Source organism: Otolemur garnettii, unplaced genomic scaffold, assembly GCF_000181295.1.
Source record: "Otolemur garnettii isolate 467f Iridium unplaced genomic scaffold, OtoGar3 scaffold00146, whole genome shotgun sequence".
NCBI lineage: Eukaryota > Metazoa > Chordata > Mammalia > Primates > Galagidae > Otolemur > Otolemur garnettii.
This window is the reverse complement of record NW_003852541.1, coordinates 1,938,266-1,953,823: the sequence shown is the minus strand read 5'-3', so window position 1 is coordinate 1,953,823 and position 15,558 is coordinate 1,938,266. Positions and strand designations below refer to the sequence as shown.

At 42.9% G+C, this 15,558-nt stretch overlaps 1 protein-coding gene across 1 annotated transcript in view; it reads right to left on the bottom strand.

Moving 5' to 3' along the window:
• Positions 1–15,558, bottom strand: part of TRMT44 (tRNA methyltransferase 44 homolog) — a 35,375-nt gene that overhangs the window by 15,783 nt on the left and 4,034 nt on the right. Inside the window, exons 2-6 of the mRNA XM_023518756.1 lie at positions 15,311–15,425; positions 12,022–12,241; positions 10,327–10,395; positions 9,497–9,604; positions 8,111–8,199 (exon numbers count right to left, since the gene is read on the bottom strand). Of these exons, the coding sequence (XP_023374524.1) occupies positions 8,111–8,199; positions 9,497–9,604; positions 10,327–10,395; positions 12,022–12,241; positions 15,311–15,425 (601 nt within the window). The remainder of the gene's footprint in view (positions 1–8,110; positions 8,200–9,496; positions 9,605–10,326; positions 10,396–12,021; positions 12,242–15,310; positions 15,426–15,558) is intronic.

Sequence of the window (15,558 nt, the reverse complement as noted above, 5' to 3'; positions counted from 1 at the left end):
AAAAAAAAAAAGTATAAAAAGGAGCTATCAGAGAGTTGGGACATGTGAACTGTTTTACTTCTGGCAGAATATGGGAGCAAGAAATGGCATAAAAAGTGGGTGGATGAAAAGCAACCAGGTCTGAAACTGATTGGAGTGCACAGTCCCACAACCCTGCATAGCTTCAAAGGCTGGGCAAGCTATACAAAAGTGTGTCTGTGGAAAGATGTATATATGATGCATTTACACATCCAAGTACACATATTTTTTTTTAGCATTATGCTATTAACCTTTTGTAAGCTCTCGGAAAGTGATTAAGCACTTCCCACTGAATAAGCACTTTAACCATTCTTACTATGTAGTTAGCTAGGAATAGCTTTTATGATTTAAGAACTTTAAGTAAACACCTTTCAAAGCAATCTCCTATTTATCTCAGATTGGCTTTTGGCCCATGCCTGGTTTGTGCCTTGGGCACATGGAAAAAAAGAAAACTTAAAAAACACCCTGTCCTGGGCAGCGCCTGTGGCTCAAAGGAGTAGGGCACCGGCCCCATATACCAGAGGTGGCAGGTTCAAACCTGGCCCCGGCCAAAAACAAAAAAACAAAAAAAACACCCTGTCCTTTCTAATAATTGGCAAGCCATAATTAATTGTTGAATAGTGAATCTCAGTAAGAACCAGACAGAGGAAAAAAAGACTATACAACCATTCAAAATCTTCTTGAAGTTATAACATGAATCCTTAAGGGAAATAAATGGAATTCTATTCCCTGATCAGAGCAAACAGGGGAAGACAATATGACAACATTCACCGTTTAAGGCCATTCCTTATGACAATCAACAAAGCTACAAGAGTCTTTTGCAGACCTGATATACAAAAAATAAAGAATTGAAATTCTATAATCTTTCTGGCTCTTCAATAAGCATATGCGCTTCTATGTGCATAGATGTTAAAACACTAAAACTAGTATTGTTCATGAATATATGCATATCTACAAGCAGGAAAATCAAACCTTTGGAAATGTTTATTCTTTATTCCCGCTCATTCTAGACTCAAGTTTGCCCATCGGTCTCTTTAAATGGCTTGAATTAACTACCATGTAATTTACACTTACTAATTCCACATTCACATTTATAGTTATCTTGCCAGTAGCACCAAACAAAACTCCAACTGTTTTATAAAAAGTTTCAATTGGTATTTTAAACATAATAAATTGCAATATTCCTATTTCATATATACACAAAATTAAGACAACTTGTGGTCACCACAATGCTGCTGTTCTAAACAGGTGTTAGTATTTAATACACTCTTGCATACAATCAAATGAGGTTTTGAAAGAAAGAAAAGTATCCTATGCTTGGTCTTGGAATTTCTGGATCGACCTGCTCATGCAAATCACTCAACTGTGACTGGGAAGAAATAATTTACTGGGAATTAAACACCATGCACTTGGCGACAAAACCACTCTCATTTTGGCCATTTCCTCTAGGTCTGAAAGTGCAAAAGAAACATAGCTTCTCCACCCCTTGTATTTAACCGTAGACTAAACACAACTATTCTAGCACTAAGACTTAAGGCTCAGAAATAATGACAAAAGAGAAACTATACAAGTGATTAGAATACAGAATTCTCATTAGCAGCGACTAAGTGGATGGGATAAGTTTCTCCAGGATGACTCCACAGAAAAGTTTAAGGCAGGCTGCCAGGAACCTCAAATAAAGAACTGGAAACGGCTCGGCACCTATAGCTCAACCGGCTAAGGCGCCAGCCACGTACACCTAAGGTGGTGGGTTCTAATACCCAGCCCAGACCTGCCAAACAACGACAGCTGCAACCAAAAAATAGCCAGGCGTTGTGGCGGGCGCCTGTGGTCCCAGCTACTTGGGAGGCGGAGGCAGGAGACTCGCTTGAGCCCAGGAGTTGGAGGTTGCTGTGAGCTGTAATGCCACGGCACTCTACCCAGGGGGACAGCTTGAGGCTCTGTGTCAAAAAAAAAAAAAAAGAACTGGAAACATCTATCCATTCTCCAAAGGCAGCTCACACCAGCCAGCTCTTCCCTAGGACCACAACCTAAAGAGAAGACCTATTCAATTGCTGTCTAAATATCTTACACAAGAAAATTATTTTGCTTTTTCACCTGGGGACACAGGAAACTTTGAAATCAACCAAACTTCTATTTATTTTGCCTTCATTAATTTAGAGCCCAATTTTGTTAAGTGTGTAAGAACCTACAGTCTGCATACATATCTGCAGAACCTCCCCAGGGTACCTGCTAGTTTTACCAACACTCCTTAACTGCGATTTCAAAAACACTTTAAATTTACTGTATGAATATATATAAGCAATCACAAATCCCTGTAGAATAAAACAAAGCACATACTGCAAAAATTAAAAAAAAATTTAAAAAAAAGCAAATAAAGAGATGTCAGGCAGTTGCAGCAAGTTTCCCTTCCTCCAATCTCTTTTCTTTCTTTAAATATTATTCTCAACTTTAAAAGGTGGTGAGGTCAACTAAAAATAGTCTCAGAAATTTTATTTTCTATTTAGTATTTTACTTCTAACTCTACAATAAACTATATATCCGAGGTTTATTTCAAAACAGTTGTTGGTGCTAAGGGGTGGAGGGGTGGTCAGAGAAAAGAATCATGGCAGTTGGCCGATGACTATATGGGGGCCATTATGTGACTCCCTACTTTCATACATTCTTCAAGTTCTCCATAATGAAAGTAAATAATACTCAGATGAGAATCTATGACCCAGTCATACCTATGCATTTAACTACATGGGCAGAACTGAGGCAATGGGAGCAGCTGGGCAACAACGGAAGAGATGCAAGGCTGAAAGCCCTACCCACCACAAGGCCCAGGGGGAGAGGCCACGCCAACAGCACAGCCCAGCAGCACCACCTGGCAAGGAAAAGCCAAGCCCACTGCACCGCCCAGGGAAAGGAAACCACGCCCACAGCACCACCTAGCAAGAGGAAGCTACACCCATAGTACTGCCCAGGAAGAGGAAGCCACGCCTACAGCACCACCTCCAGCTCAGCATCCCGAGCCCACCCCACTGTGATGTGTCCTAGGAATGCTCCTGGAGAAGGGACACATTACTTCTTTCCCTTTAGAGGGCCACTTCTCTCTGTCCTCAGCACCTGGAAAAGCCAGAGATGTTCTTGACCAAGCTGACTGACCTGAATTCACAGTAACCCCATGGGCAGGTAGCTCTCCTCACCAGGGCTACCCAGACAGCCCGTGCAGACTTGCTATCAGTCCCAATTCCACAGGGCTTACTCTAGCCCCACCCCACCCTCATTTTTATGTTCCTCCAGTGGTGAGGCTGTGCCTGGCTGTCCCGTGGCTGCAAACCCAGCCCTTCATGTCTCCTCCTCACTCATCCCACCCAATGTGTACATGATGCATTGGTGGGTTGTCTGCCCTCCACCTCCCACCACCATGACGGCAGGACCTCTTTGTCACTGCTGAGTTACTTCCACCTAGGAGTGCCTGGCAGGTAGCAGGCACGCAAATATTTGATACATATTTCTCTTTTTTTTTGTCCTGTTTAGTTGCCTACATCCCTTAAAGTATTCAAAATTCTTCTCGACATAAAAGTATAGCTGAAGTAGAACCTTTCTGAAAAAGATTATGGCAATATGTATCAAAAAACTTTAAAGTCCAGCTGAAGAAAATTGTTTTTAAGTGGACTAAGATGCATGCATAAAGATTTATGGATCTTAATTTGTAATCTGAAAACAGATGTCAAGAGCAGAAGAATTGAGTAAATAATTACACTTTTTACCACTTGCCGTCTATTTGGGTGACCTAACCTCTCCAAGTATACCTTGGTTTTATCATCTGTAAAATGGGTGTAAGAGCATGAAACCCCAAGCAGCACCTGTGGCTCAGTGAGTAGGGCACCAGCCCCATATACTGAGAGTGGCAGGTTCAAACCCGGCCCCTGCCAAACTGCAACAAAAAAATAGCCAGGCGTTGTGGCAGGCAACTGCAGTCCTGGCTGCTCAGGAGGCTGAGGCAGGAGAATTGCCTAGCCCGAGGAGTTGGAGGTTGCTGTGAGCTGTGATGCCACTGCACTCTACCAAGGGTGATTAGGTGAGACTTTGTCTCTAAAAAAAAAAAAAAAAAGAGCATGAAACCCCCTAGGGCTGTTGTGAGGAATACAGTCCAAGTACACGTGTCTTCATAAGGCATCAGCACACAGCACTCAGTGACCATCAGCCTTTCTTACCATACAATTGATCCTTGGCCAATGAGGGGGTTGGGGCACTGACCCCTCCTCACAGTCAAGAATCCTCATATAACTTTTGACTCCCCAAAAGTTAACTATTAATAACCTACCATTGACAGGAAGCCCTACCAATAACATGAAGCAATGATGAATATATATTTTATATATGTATTATATACTATATTCTTACAATGAAGTAAGCTAGAGAAGAAAAAAGTTATTAAGAAACTCATCAGGGGCTGAGCACTGTGGCTCATGTCTGTAATCCCAGCACTGTGGGAACCCAAAGCAGGAGGATTGCTTCAAGCCAGGAGCTCAAGACCAGTCTGAGAAACACAGCGAGTGACCCCGTCTATACAAGAAACAGAAAAATTAGCCAGGTGTGGTCATATGCATCTGTAGCCCCAGCTACTCAGGAAGCTGAGGCAGAAGGATTACTTAAGCCCAGGAGTCTGAGGTTGCAGTAGCCATGAGGAGCTGACCAGGGCGCTGCTCTCCAACCAGTGTAACAGAGCGAGATACTATCTCTAAAAAACAAAGAAAATCATAAGGAAAAGAAAATACATTTACTATTCAAGTGGAAGTGGATCATCATAAAGGTCTTCGTCCTCACATCTCCATTGAATAGGCTGAGGAAAAGGAGGGATTGGCTCCGGGTGGCAGAGGCGGAAGAGGAGGAGGGTAGAAGGGGAGGCAGGAGAGGCGGGCACACTTGATGCAACTTTACAGAAATGTATAATTTCTGTCTGACTTCTTTGCTTTTTCATTTTTCTAAAACTGTTCCTATGTGGTCCCAATCCTTCTTCCACCATTTACTTTAGTTTCAATGCCCATATCATAGAAAGGTCCACGTTGCAAAAAAGTCAAAAGCAGTCCTGGATAATGTGACGGTGGAAACCGGTTGTCTAACGTTGGTCTGCCTCCCAGCACTGCTTCTTCTGTATCTCCGTTCCATCATCTGGCACTGGCTCGGAAGCACCTTCACCAAGTTATCATCTGGCTCTTCCTCTCGTGTGGTGTCTATTAGCTACTGAGTTTCTGCAAGATACATATCTTGAAACCCTTTACACAACTTTTTTGCTACATCCACAATCTCCTTCATGATTGTAAAGAGACTGTTGTAAATCTGGTGAAGTCATGCACAACAGATTCCTAGTTCTGTCCAGCAGGAATTTATTATTTCAGGCTTCATGACTTTCACGGCGTTTTCTGTAACAACAGCATCTTCAAGTGTAATCCCTCCACACTTTCACTATGTTCCCTCTCTTAGGGTTCTCTTCCATAGCACTGACAATCCTTTCCATAGACTACCATGTGTAATGAGCCTGAAAGGTCCTTCCTATCCCCTGACCTAGAGGGTGAATTAGAGATGCTGGGTCTGGGGACAAGTATACCACTTGACCACCTCTGGTGTTGAACACTGGGTGGCCCAGGGCATTGTCTAGTATCAAACTGGCAAGGTACTTCCTAGCTTCACGGACAAAGCACCAATAGAACTATCCTAGAAAGAATGTCCTTGTATTCCCAGCCTTCCTGTTATTCAACCAGAAGTCTGGCACCTGGGGTTCACCAGCTTGAAAGATGAGGCCTGTCAGGATCACAGACCCCACTGCATTTGCACAAAGCAGTAATCTATATCCCTTCTTGCCTTAAATCCTGGTGCTTGTTTCTCTCTATTACTAATTAATTTCCTTTTGGTCCCGAATAGGACTCTTTCATCGGCATTTAAAACCTGTCTAGGCAGATATCCTTTCTTTTCAACAATTTTAATGGCATCTGGTACCTCATCTACTGCCTCCTGGTCAGGACAAGCTGCTTTTCCTGTTATTTTTTATGCCAAATCTCTTTCTAAAATTATCAAGCTGTCTTTTGGTGACATTAAATCCTCCAGCTTTAGGTCTTCCACCTTCCTTTTGCTTTAAGTTGTCGTATAGTGACTTCGCTTTTTCCCATAAAGTCTACAGGTATGCCTTTCCCGTAATAATCCTGTACCTACATAAAAGCTGCATTTTCAATAAGAAATAAATTATTTCTCACAAAGTGCAAGGTTTTTGCACTTGCTGGCATAGCTGCAGCAAAGGCTTCACAGATCTCCTTTTTTTTAGGGTGTTCCTTACCCTGGATTCATTTATCCTGAAATGGTAGACAACCACAGCTGCAGACTTCAATCTAGAGGACACAGCAAGCAAGTCAACTTTTTCTTGTAATGTCATGGCTTTTTTCTGCTTCCTGGGAAGACTTCTTAGCACCACTGGTGGCATTTCATATGGGTCCCACTGTGTTATTCAAGGTTTACAACAGTGCAGTAAACATGATGAAAATTCCACAAGAGATCACTTTCTACTTCCCCACACAATTTACTGGAAAGAGGAACTGCTCAGACAGAGATGATTAGCATCTCATGGCATTTTAAGCAGACGTTACACTTTAGCTCAGCCCAATAGCAACAGAAGGTGACTACAAAATCACTACAGCAGTATAATATGTACCAATTTTGTGCAATTATGATTTAATACTGCATCTTTACAGTTGTTTACATTTCTCTCAACTAGGAATAGCATCATGTATGGCCTGTGTGTGAACTAAATTTTGATTAAGTTTTTATAATAAACTTCAACTTTTTATGATAAACTTCTGTATATTTTATGGTAGTAAATGACAAAATAAACTAGTATCTATATTTCATGCATTCATAATATACATCTTATTTTTTTTCAATATTTCTAGGCTACAAAAATATAGCACTGACAATCCTTTCCATAGACTACCATGTATAATAAGCCTGAAAGGTCCTTCCTATCCCCTGATAGAGGGTGTATATTTCTGGGCTACATATTTGTAAGGTTTTTCAAACTGTTGCAAACATCAAAAAAATTTTCCAATTTTTAAGTGAAAAAATGTGCATGTAAGTGGGCCTGTGCAGTTCAAACCTGTGTGGAGGTCAACTGAACTTGTTTACATTATTGTTATAATACATACAATTCAATGGAACATAATTTCAACCATTCAATAAAAAGGCTTATAAATAATTGCTTAAGACTTCAGAAAATGCCTAAAATGGGATGCTAAATAAACAGAAGGCAGGGTCAAAATTTTACATACTATATGGTCACAAATGTATTTTTTAAAGTGTACATAATTTATGACCATGAATAAGAGTGATCATCTCTGGGTAGGGATATTAAGAAAAATAAAAGGATAGTGCCTGTGGCTCAAATGAGTAGGGCACCAGCCCCATATGCCCGAGGTGGCAGGTTCAAACCCAGCCCTGGCCAAAAAAGGAAAAGTGAAGAATAAAAAAGACTGGCCCAAAAGTATGAGAGAAATTACCTGAAACCACATGGTCCACCCTACACATCACCTCTTGTGTACTCAAGACAATCCAGCAGACGACAACCTCAACTCTAAGCAGAGCACTGACCACCCCTGACTTGCCCCTGAAGACAAAGCTCTATGAGGGTGCTCCAAGAAGCCTTCTCAGAGCCCCCAAATTGAGTCAAAGGCCCTCCTCCGATTCCCCTCAGCCTCCCAAACCTAGCCCTGACTCAGCCACTGCCCTTCATGGCCAGGACGCCCCCAGTGTTAGGACTTGGAGAAAATGCAAATAACCCAGGGCACGTCTAGAACCCTCGAGGCAGCACAGGAACAGTCTACACAAGATACAAACTGCCCGGCAGATATGGGGAGGAGATAGCACTTATGGCTGGGGGTGTCCTTTCTTTAATTTAACCAGAGGCTATGAAAAGTATAAAGTTTTATCTTTCTTTTTTCCTAATTTCAGAGCTCTTACATTAACGTGAAGGTTTATGGTTATCATTTCTGATCTATACAAAGAGGCACGCTCATTAAAACAACTGTCACAAGGGGCTAAGCCATGTTAGATCAAGTACATGAACCAAGGCAGTACCTCTAAGCAAGTCTGTGGTCCATACATGTCCCAGATTTTTCTTCTTCGGACGTCAATCCCTCTGCCTGGATGCTGAAATAATTAATTGTAGAAATCAAAGGTTAAGTTTTGTACATAATATGTTAAGAAGAATAAAACAAAGCTCTGCAGGCATTGCCACCAGAATGAACAGTGAGAGACCCTCAGCATCTGGGCTTGGCACAAGCACAGTTTCTCAGCTATTTGAAATAGATACTCACACCCTTCGTAAGTATATAAAAACCTGTGCTCCGCTAATGGCCATTTTGAGTGTTCAAGGAGAGAAACAGAGTCAAGTGACCACAATGGCCTTTAGTGTGGGAACATTTCCACGGCCAGTGCTCCTGAGAACTCACACTAAGAATGTGAGCCCACTCAGCTCTTAGTCGGAGTCAGATTCCTGAGCCCTTGTGCTCTTCCTGCACCATGGCGGTATTCCTTACTCTCACAGGGCAACCTAGAAGAGCAGGGGACACAAGACACCTCCCTCCTATCTCCAAGTGCAGGTCTCTAGGTCACCTCCTGCCATGATATGCTAACACCTCCACAGACCAGCTGTTTACATGTGTTATGAATACAAACTCACTCTTTAAAACACTTCACAAAGTGCATTTTCATAACAACCGTTTCAAGTTCCCACTGTTGTGGTCAAACATGTGTATCCTATAAGCAGAAAGCTATAGCAGGAAGAAAATCAGCTTGGGGTCACCAAGATTGGGTTTCCAATTCTAGCTGTGTCACCCTGCAGCATAAAGCTGCTCAATGCAGTCCTGGGTCAAGGGGCAATGGGACCTAATGCACTGGTTGGTCCAGGAAGGGTAAGAGCTGATGAGGGAAGCTGCCGACACAGGAGGCCGAGCTTGCTCGCGTGCGGCTCTTTTCTCAGTACGTGACTGCATCTACTGCATCAGTTGAACATCCAGAAAATGGGCCCAAAGCCTAGTACCGTGCTGCCTTACATTGTGCCTGTGCGTACACAACTGGTCCTCTGAACTGGAATTGAAGCTTCTCAAAGGCAGAATCCACCTAAACCCTTCACTTCCCACCAGTTCCTTGAAATGGTCGGTTTTTAAAAAAAAAATTTGACACATAGCCTGTCATTTTAAATGCCTAATTTAATCCTTTGGACCTTCTCTTGCAGTCCAATGAGATATGTATTTCCCTCATTTTATGTGCTGTTTAACAAATTAGCAGAACTTTATTCGAACTTTATTCAACTTCAAAGTCATGACTTTGAAGGCCCAGCTGACTTAGATCCAGACTGTACCAACAGAATATGATGCCAGGGAACCCTGTGCCCAACTTGAGTAACTGGACAAGCTACCAGAGAAGGTCAGGAGTCAGGCCTCACCCCTTCACTGCTCAGGATGTGGACCAGAAGCCCGTTGCCGCAACCCAAGTCAACAAAAGACTGCTTGGCAGTTACTCCCCTCTCAGCTCTTTCTTCTTCCCATAGAATCTTAGCAAAGAGAAAAAGAACAAAACAAAGCCAGTTGGTAATTCACTCTTTTTGCAAGTAATTCAGACACAAATTCCACCTGGGGCTATCAACAGATTAGGATGGAAAAGTCCCAAGGAAGGTGATACAGGCAAGGGGGCAGCCACTGAGTCCACCCTGAGGTGGCTGGAGTCAGCCCCATACTCTGGCCGGATGCAGTAAACACATCAAAGCTTTCTTTGTCCATCAAGAGTCCACAAGTGGTCACCTCAGGGTAAAAGCTGTATAGATTATTGTTAGTTTCTTTATGCTTTCTCTGTATCCTTTAAGTTTTATATGCTTTGATAATCAAAAACAGATGCTATTTCTAAACAGTCAAAGGGAAATATAAGTTCAAAGGAAACTGAAAAGTATCTAGTCTATTTAGATAACTTCTTTATTTATATAAGAAAATCGAGACTAAGGGAAGACCTCAGAGCCCCCAGGCCACGGCTTGAGATGTGCCCCTCTCCACACCAGCCAGTACCTCCCAGTCACCACCAGTCATGGACATACCAGGACATCATTACATTCATGCAGAAGTACCTCACAAAGTTAAACCATTCCCTGTGTAACCAAACTTGGAGAAAAGAGATGTAAACACTGTAAGTTACAGCTTTGGTATAATGCCCTTCACTGCTGGTGGCATCTCCTATGGCAACCCTCACCCACTCCAGATGAGCTTAGATTATAGACATTCTTACCAGCAGGTATGTAGCAATAGCCACATCTTCATATACGAACTTTTCAGGATCTGTTACTTCAGGCCACACCTAAAAATTACCAAAATTATTCTATTTCCCCACCATTTCTTAATCCTGAAAGTATCCCCGGAAAGCATTCATTAAACTAGACTAATCACACAATAAAACAAGTCTCATCAGTTCATTCGAATACACAATCCATGATCAGTTACTTACAATAAGAAATCTATATATCTTAGGATAGTACATGCTCAAGTTAAAAGAAAAAAATTTACATAAGGATACACAAAAATACGATGCTACTTCTATGCAAGAAAACACGCCATGGACAATACAATCCAAAGCAAGATTCTGCAATAAAGAAAATGTAAGAGGTTTAGATGAGGCATGGTGACATTGGGGAAAAACACCCCACTCCACTGTGCTATTTATGTACATGAGGGTAATGAACAGGAAATGGGGGGATGGGGGGATGGGGAGAAGCATCCCCCAGGGAGCAGGAGACCAGCACTTGCCCTCTGACCAGCAGTGCTCTGAAAGAGGAAGAAAGCTGTGCTCTGACTGTCATGCAGGGTGCTCACCAGGAGCTCTGAACCCTGTGCAGCACTAGTGGTGTAAAGGTAGGATCTCACTTTTTTTTTTAATTGTTTGGGATTGAGGGTACCAAGAGTTAGGTTACACTGATTGTGTTTGTTAGGTAAAGTAGGTGTCACGCTTAAAATCAGTAATGTACACAACTGGCATTTGGTAGAAGAGAAAAAAACCACAGTCAACGTTAAATGATGGAATTTCTATTTCTAGTCATAATGCATTAGATAATTCACATGAACCATCTAAAGATAATCTTAAAAGCTGGAAAATAAAAAGTACCTTCTTGAAAGCACTGAATAGTTGACCAGATAGTGAAGAACTACCCACCCAGGGCCTGAAGAGAATGGGGGTCCAGCCTCTGTTAGCCAACCCTGGGGAACCACAGTTGCTTCAGCAACAATGCGTGGTCATGGCGTTAAGCCCACGACTTTTGGGGTGCTTTGTAACATAGCAAGAGATAAAGTTTTAAAGAAATACATGGAAATGATAAACTATGGGTCCTTCTAAGAGAAGGGAGGCAGATGTGAACTAAGAAGTGGACCAAGGAGCCTCAACTACATTAGCAATGCTTTATTTCTCAGCATGAATATACAACATTGGTTGTTATATTCTTTCTACAACTTATATATAAAGTTAAAGCCATGTTATCACGAACTTTGTCTCCTTTTTGGAAATACATTCTTTTGTACCTTAATTTTTCATATATTTTCTTAGAATATCTTTAAGTCTATACTAAAGAATTATGGTAATTTAGTCATTTAATCAAGGCTCAATTCACTATAAATTAAATGTATTTCCCTTTAGTTCTCTTAAAAAATGCACAAAAAGAGATCCATTTCCATAACATATCTGCCTGTTTTTGTTTTTTGCACGACTAAGTATGTCAAAGTTCAGCATACAAAAAGTAACTCTAAGTGGGTATAGTTGGACTTGCTGTCTGCATCTGTACAAAACTAGAAGGTTCCCAGGAAAAACAATGTTACCAGGCAGTCTGAACATGCATCGTCTCCCTGGGATACTAGTATCCCTCTGGGATAGGATCACTATCATCCTATCATTTAAATAAGGAGGGGGGAAATCACAGATGTTTTCCACCAGAATTACCTTAACCATTTCTTTATACTTCTCCTTGAGTTCCTGGTAAGCTTTGCTGTATTTCATAATGGAAATGAGGGAAAGAGTGTTTTTAAATTCACTCCTTTTGTTCTCCACAGACCACTTGGCCAACTTGGCCAATAATTCTTCTCCAAGCCAGGGGGGTTTGGGATACAGAATTCCATCTGAATGCCATCCTTCTGGACAGAAAATTAAAACAGATATGAACCTTTAAAAGTAAGAGAAATAGGAATAAGCAGAGCTAGTTTTAATTCTCATTTTTAAATTATATAATTATTTACCAAAACAGCAGCTAAGACATTTATAATTACCAAACATTAAAAACACAAAACAATCAAACTAGAGAATTTTCATCTAATAGAGAAAAACACTTAAAAAGCACAACTAATCCCTCTTCTCTTTGCTAACTTTGCAAAAATGCACATACACAGCCTGTGACACCCATCAGATTGTCGAACAGCTAAAGCTCCTCCTTCCTTCTCCTTCATGCACAAACTAGCCAGATTCTAAAACATCTGCAGTTCCTAACATTTTTATTGTTTATGTATTTTCACATGTGGAACTGAAATATAGATAGACTGGTTCACAACATATTGACTTGTACGAAAGCTAAGGGCTCAGTCACAAAGACAAAGGACACACACAGTCCCTGTACAGGTCTATTTTTACTGGTCTGTTTTGTCTCTCGTGTGTCTTCCACCTTCAGGAGGTACAAGGACAGGGGTTTTGCCTGTTTTGCTCATTGCTACTCCCCAGCACCAAGCAGGACCCGGTACACACTAGGCACTCACTAGCTGCGTATTCAATAAATGAGTGGATGCTCACAACCCATGGGGTGGTTGGCAGAGACAAACATAGACCCAGATGACAATACATTGGCCAAGAGCTGCTTTTGAGAATCCCAGTGGAGGCAAAAGAGCAGTAAGTTTACCAGGCAGATGAGAGAAAACTACAAAAAAGGTAACATTCAATAGGCATCCCTAATAAAAAGAACTAGGCTGCTGGATGAGGGGCACAGCTAGAGAGGCCTAACAGGTGCACTGGGGAGAGGCGGCATGGAACCAGTGTGGCAACAACCACAAGCAGTAGGCAGTCTGGTGAGAGCTGGGATTCTCAGGTTTTCTGCACCACAATGCATCACAGGAACACAACTAAATCTCCTAAGATTCTCCAAAGAGACACACCCCTGAGCAGACCAGAGCCTCTTCCCACAGCCTCGCTGAGCTTCTGGCCTGTGAGGCCTGTGTCTCCTGATACTAACCTCAGTGGCCTCTACACATTCTGTAATACCATCTGCCCCAGGCGTGTCCCCTGCTCCACCCCAGGTGTGATGCTCTTCCCCAAGCAGCCTCCTCCCCCATCCTGCCTCCCTTCAACTGTTCCCTCCTCAGGTCTTCCCCAAGCACCACGTACATGAGGACAACACTGTCATCTCCAATGAGGGGACACAGGGCCAGTGTCCTGTTTACCTGTTTTAGTGTTCTTCACAGCACTACCTGGCCTGGGAGCATGTACTGTCTCCCCCATGAGACTTGCTCACCACTGTATGCCCAGTGCCCAGCACATGTCGGGCACACTACAGTGACCACCTCATTTGTGCTCATTTTAGAATGCAACACATCTGGCCTTGAGTTGTGCCCAGAGACTGCAAGTGACAGTTGCAGCTGGGCCGTGACAGGAAATACCAACTAAGAAAGACAAGAAGCAGCAGCCACATCCTCAGTGGCTTGTCAAAGAACAGTGAACGTGACACCAATGCAGCAAATGCACCCCACACACCTCCTACACCAGGTCCTGTGCTAGGTACTCTCACTACATTCAAGGAAACGGGTCACCTTCAGGGCCCAGTGACAAATAACTACAGCATTAGTACACACCAAGGTGACTGCCACAGGTAAACCTACTACTCGCAGTATCACTCTCACTCCCCACCTTGCAACACGAACTCACCGACAGGAAGTGACCTCAGAGTAGGTTCTCTTTTTTTTTTTTTTTTTTGAGACGGAGCCTCAAGCTGTCACCCTGGGCAGAGTGCCATGGCATCACGCTCACAGCAACCTCCAACTCCTGGGCTCAAGCGAGTCTCCTGCCTCAGCCTCCCAAGTAGCTGGGACCACAGGCACCCACCACAACGCCTGGCCATTTTTTTTTTTTTTGGTTGCAGCCATCATTGTTGTTTGACGGGCCCGGGCTGGGGATTCGAACCCGCCACCTTAGGTGTATGTGGCTGGCGCCTTAGCCCCTTGAGCCACAGGCACCGAGCCAGAGTAGGTTCTCTTGACAATTCTGGGCAACCACTAGACAGTTCCGAAGGGGGGGCTCTGTCCTGTGGGGCCTGAGTGCTTCCACCAAGCTTTGAACCTACAACAGGTCCCTGCAAGACTTAGCCCAGCCACCTCCTCAGAGGCTCAGGAATCATTAAGCCCATTTCATAGGTGAGAAGACTGAGGGCCACAAAGGTAGAGCGACACCCAAGACCATGCCGCTAGTGGGCAAACCCAGGTCTGTCTGACTCCAACCCAGGTTCTTCCTACCATATCCCGCTGCTTTCTAGGAAACCCAATGGGTGCAAACCCATTCTGGTCACAGACTCATCCCCAAGACTATTCTAGAAAGCCAAGCTGAATGTGACACTCAGGAAAACATCAGTCAAACAGTGATGAGTAAATTTACTCCGCTGACTTTTTTGCTTAAAATAAACAACAAATGGGCGGTGCCTGTGGCTCAAAGGAGTAGGGCACTGGTCCCATACGCCAGAGGTCGCAGGTTCAAACCCAGCCCCGGCCAAAAAAACTGCAAAAACAAGTAAAAGAAACCACAAATGGTATAAACTAAATTTTATACTTTCTGTACAGGTCCAGGTCCAAATAGCATATGACATTAAGGGTTCTTATAATATTAAACTGTTACTTTTATAATAAGCATCACTGAACATCCACTATAAAAAAGCATTACCTACCTCCTATTAACAAGTTACAAAAATAAAATAATAAAGGATTTGATCTTATTTGACCTGGGGCTGCTGACCATCAAGGGTATGTGGAAGGTAGACACTAGAGACTTTGGCCAGGCTGTGACCACCCAGACACAGGGATGGGCAGCAACAGGAAGAACAACATGCCACGCTGTGCCAACTCCTGAGCGTAGTCCTACAGGCCACACTGCTCAGCAGACAGGACCTGAAGCTCTTCAGAGGTCCAGAACCTTTCAAATACCTAAAGAAATAACAGATCAAAACCACAACACAGGGCAACAGGAATCGGCCATCAGTTCTTACCATTCTTCTTTGCAATGCCTGAGCTGAATTTGATATACATTGTTCATCTTAACCTTTAAATTCCCCTCATCATCTTCTTCCAGAGGTAAAAAAGTGACAGCTCCATTGAAGATATCTGGAAAAAAAAAGAGAGAAGGATGACAATTTCTAACTGCTTAGTTCAGTGTCTTATCAGAATCAGTATTAAAAAACAATAATGAGGCTTGGCGCCTATAGCTCAACCGGCTAAGGCGCCAGCCACGTACACC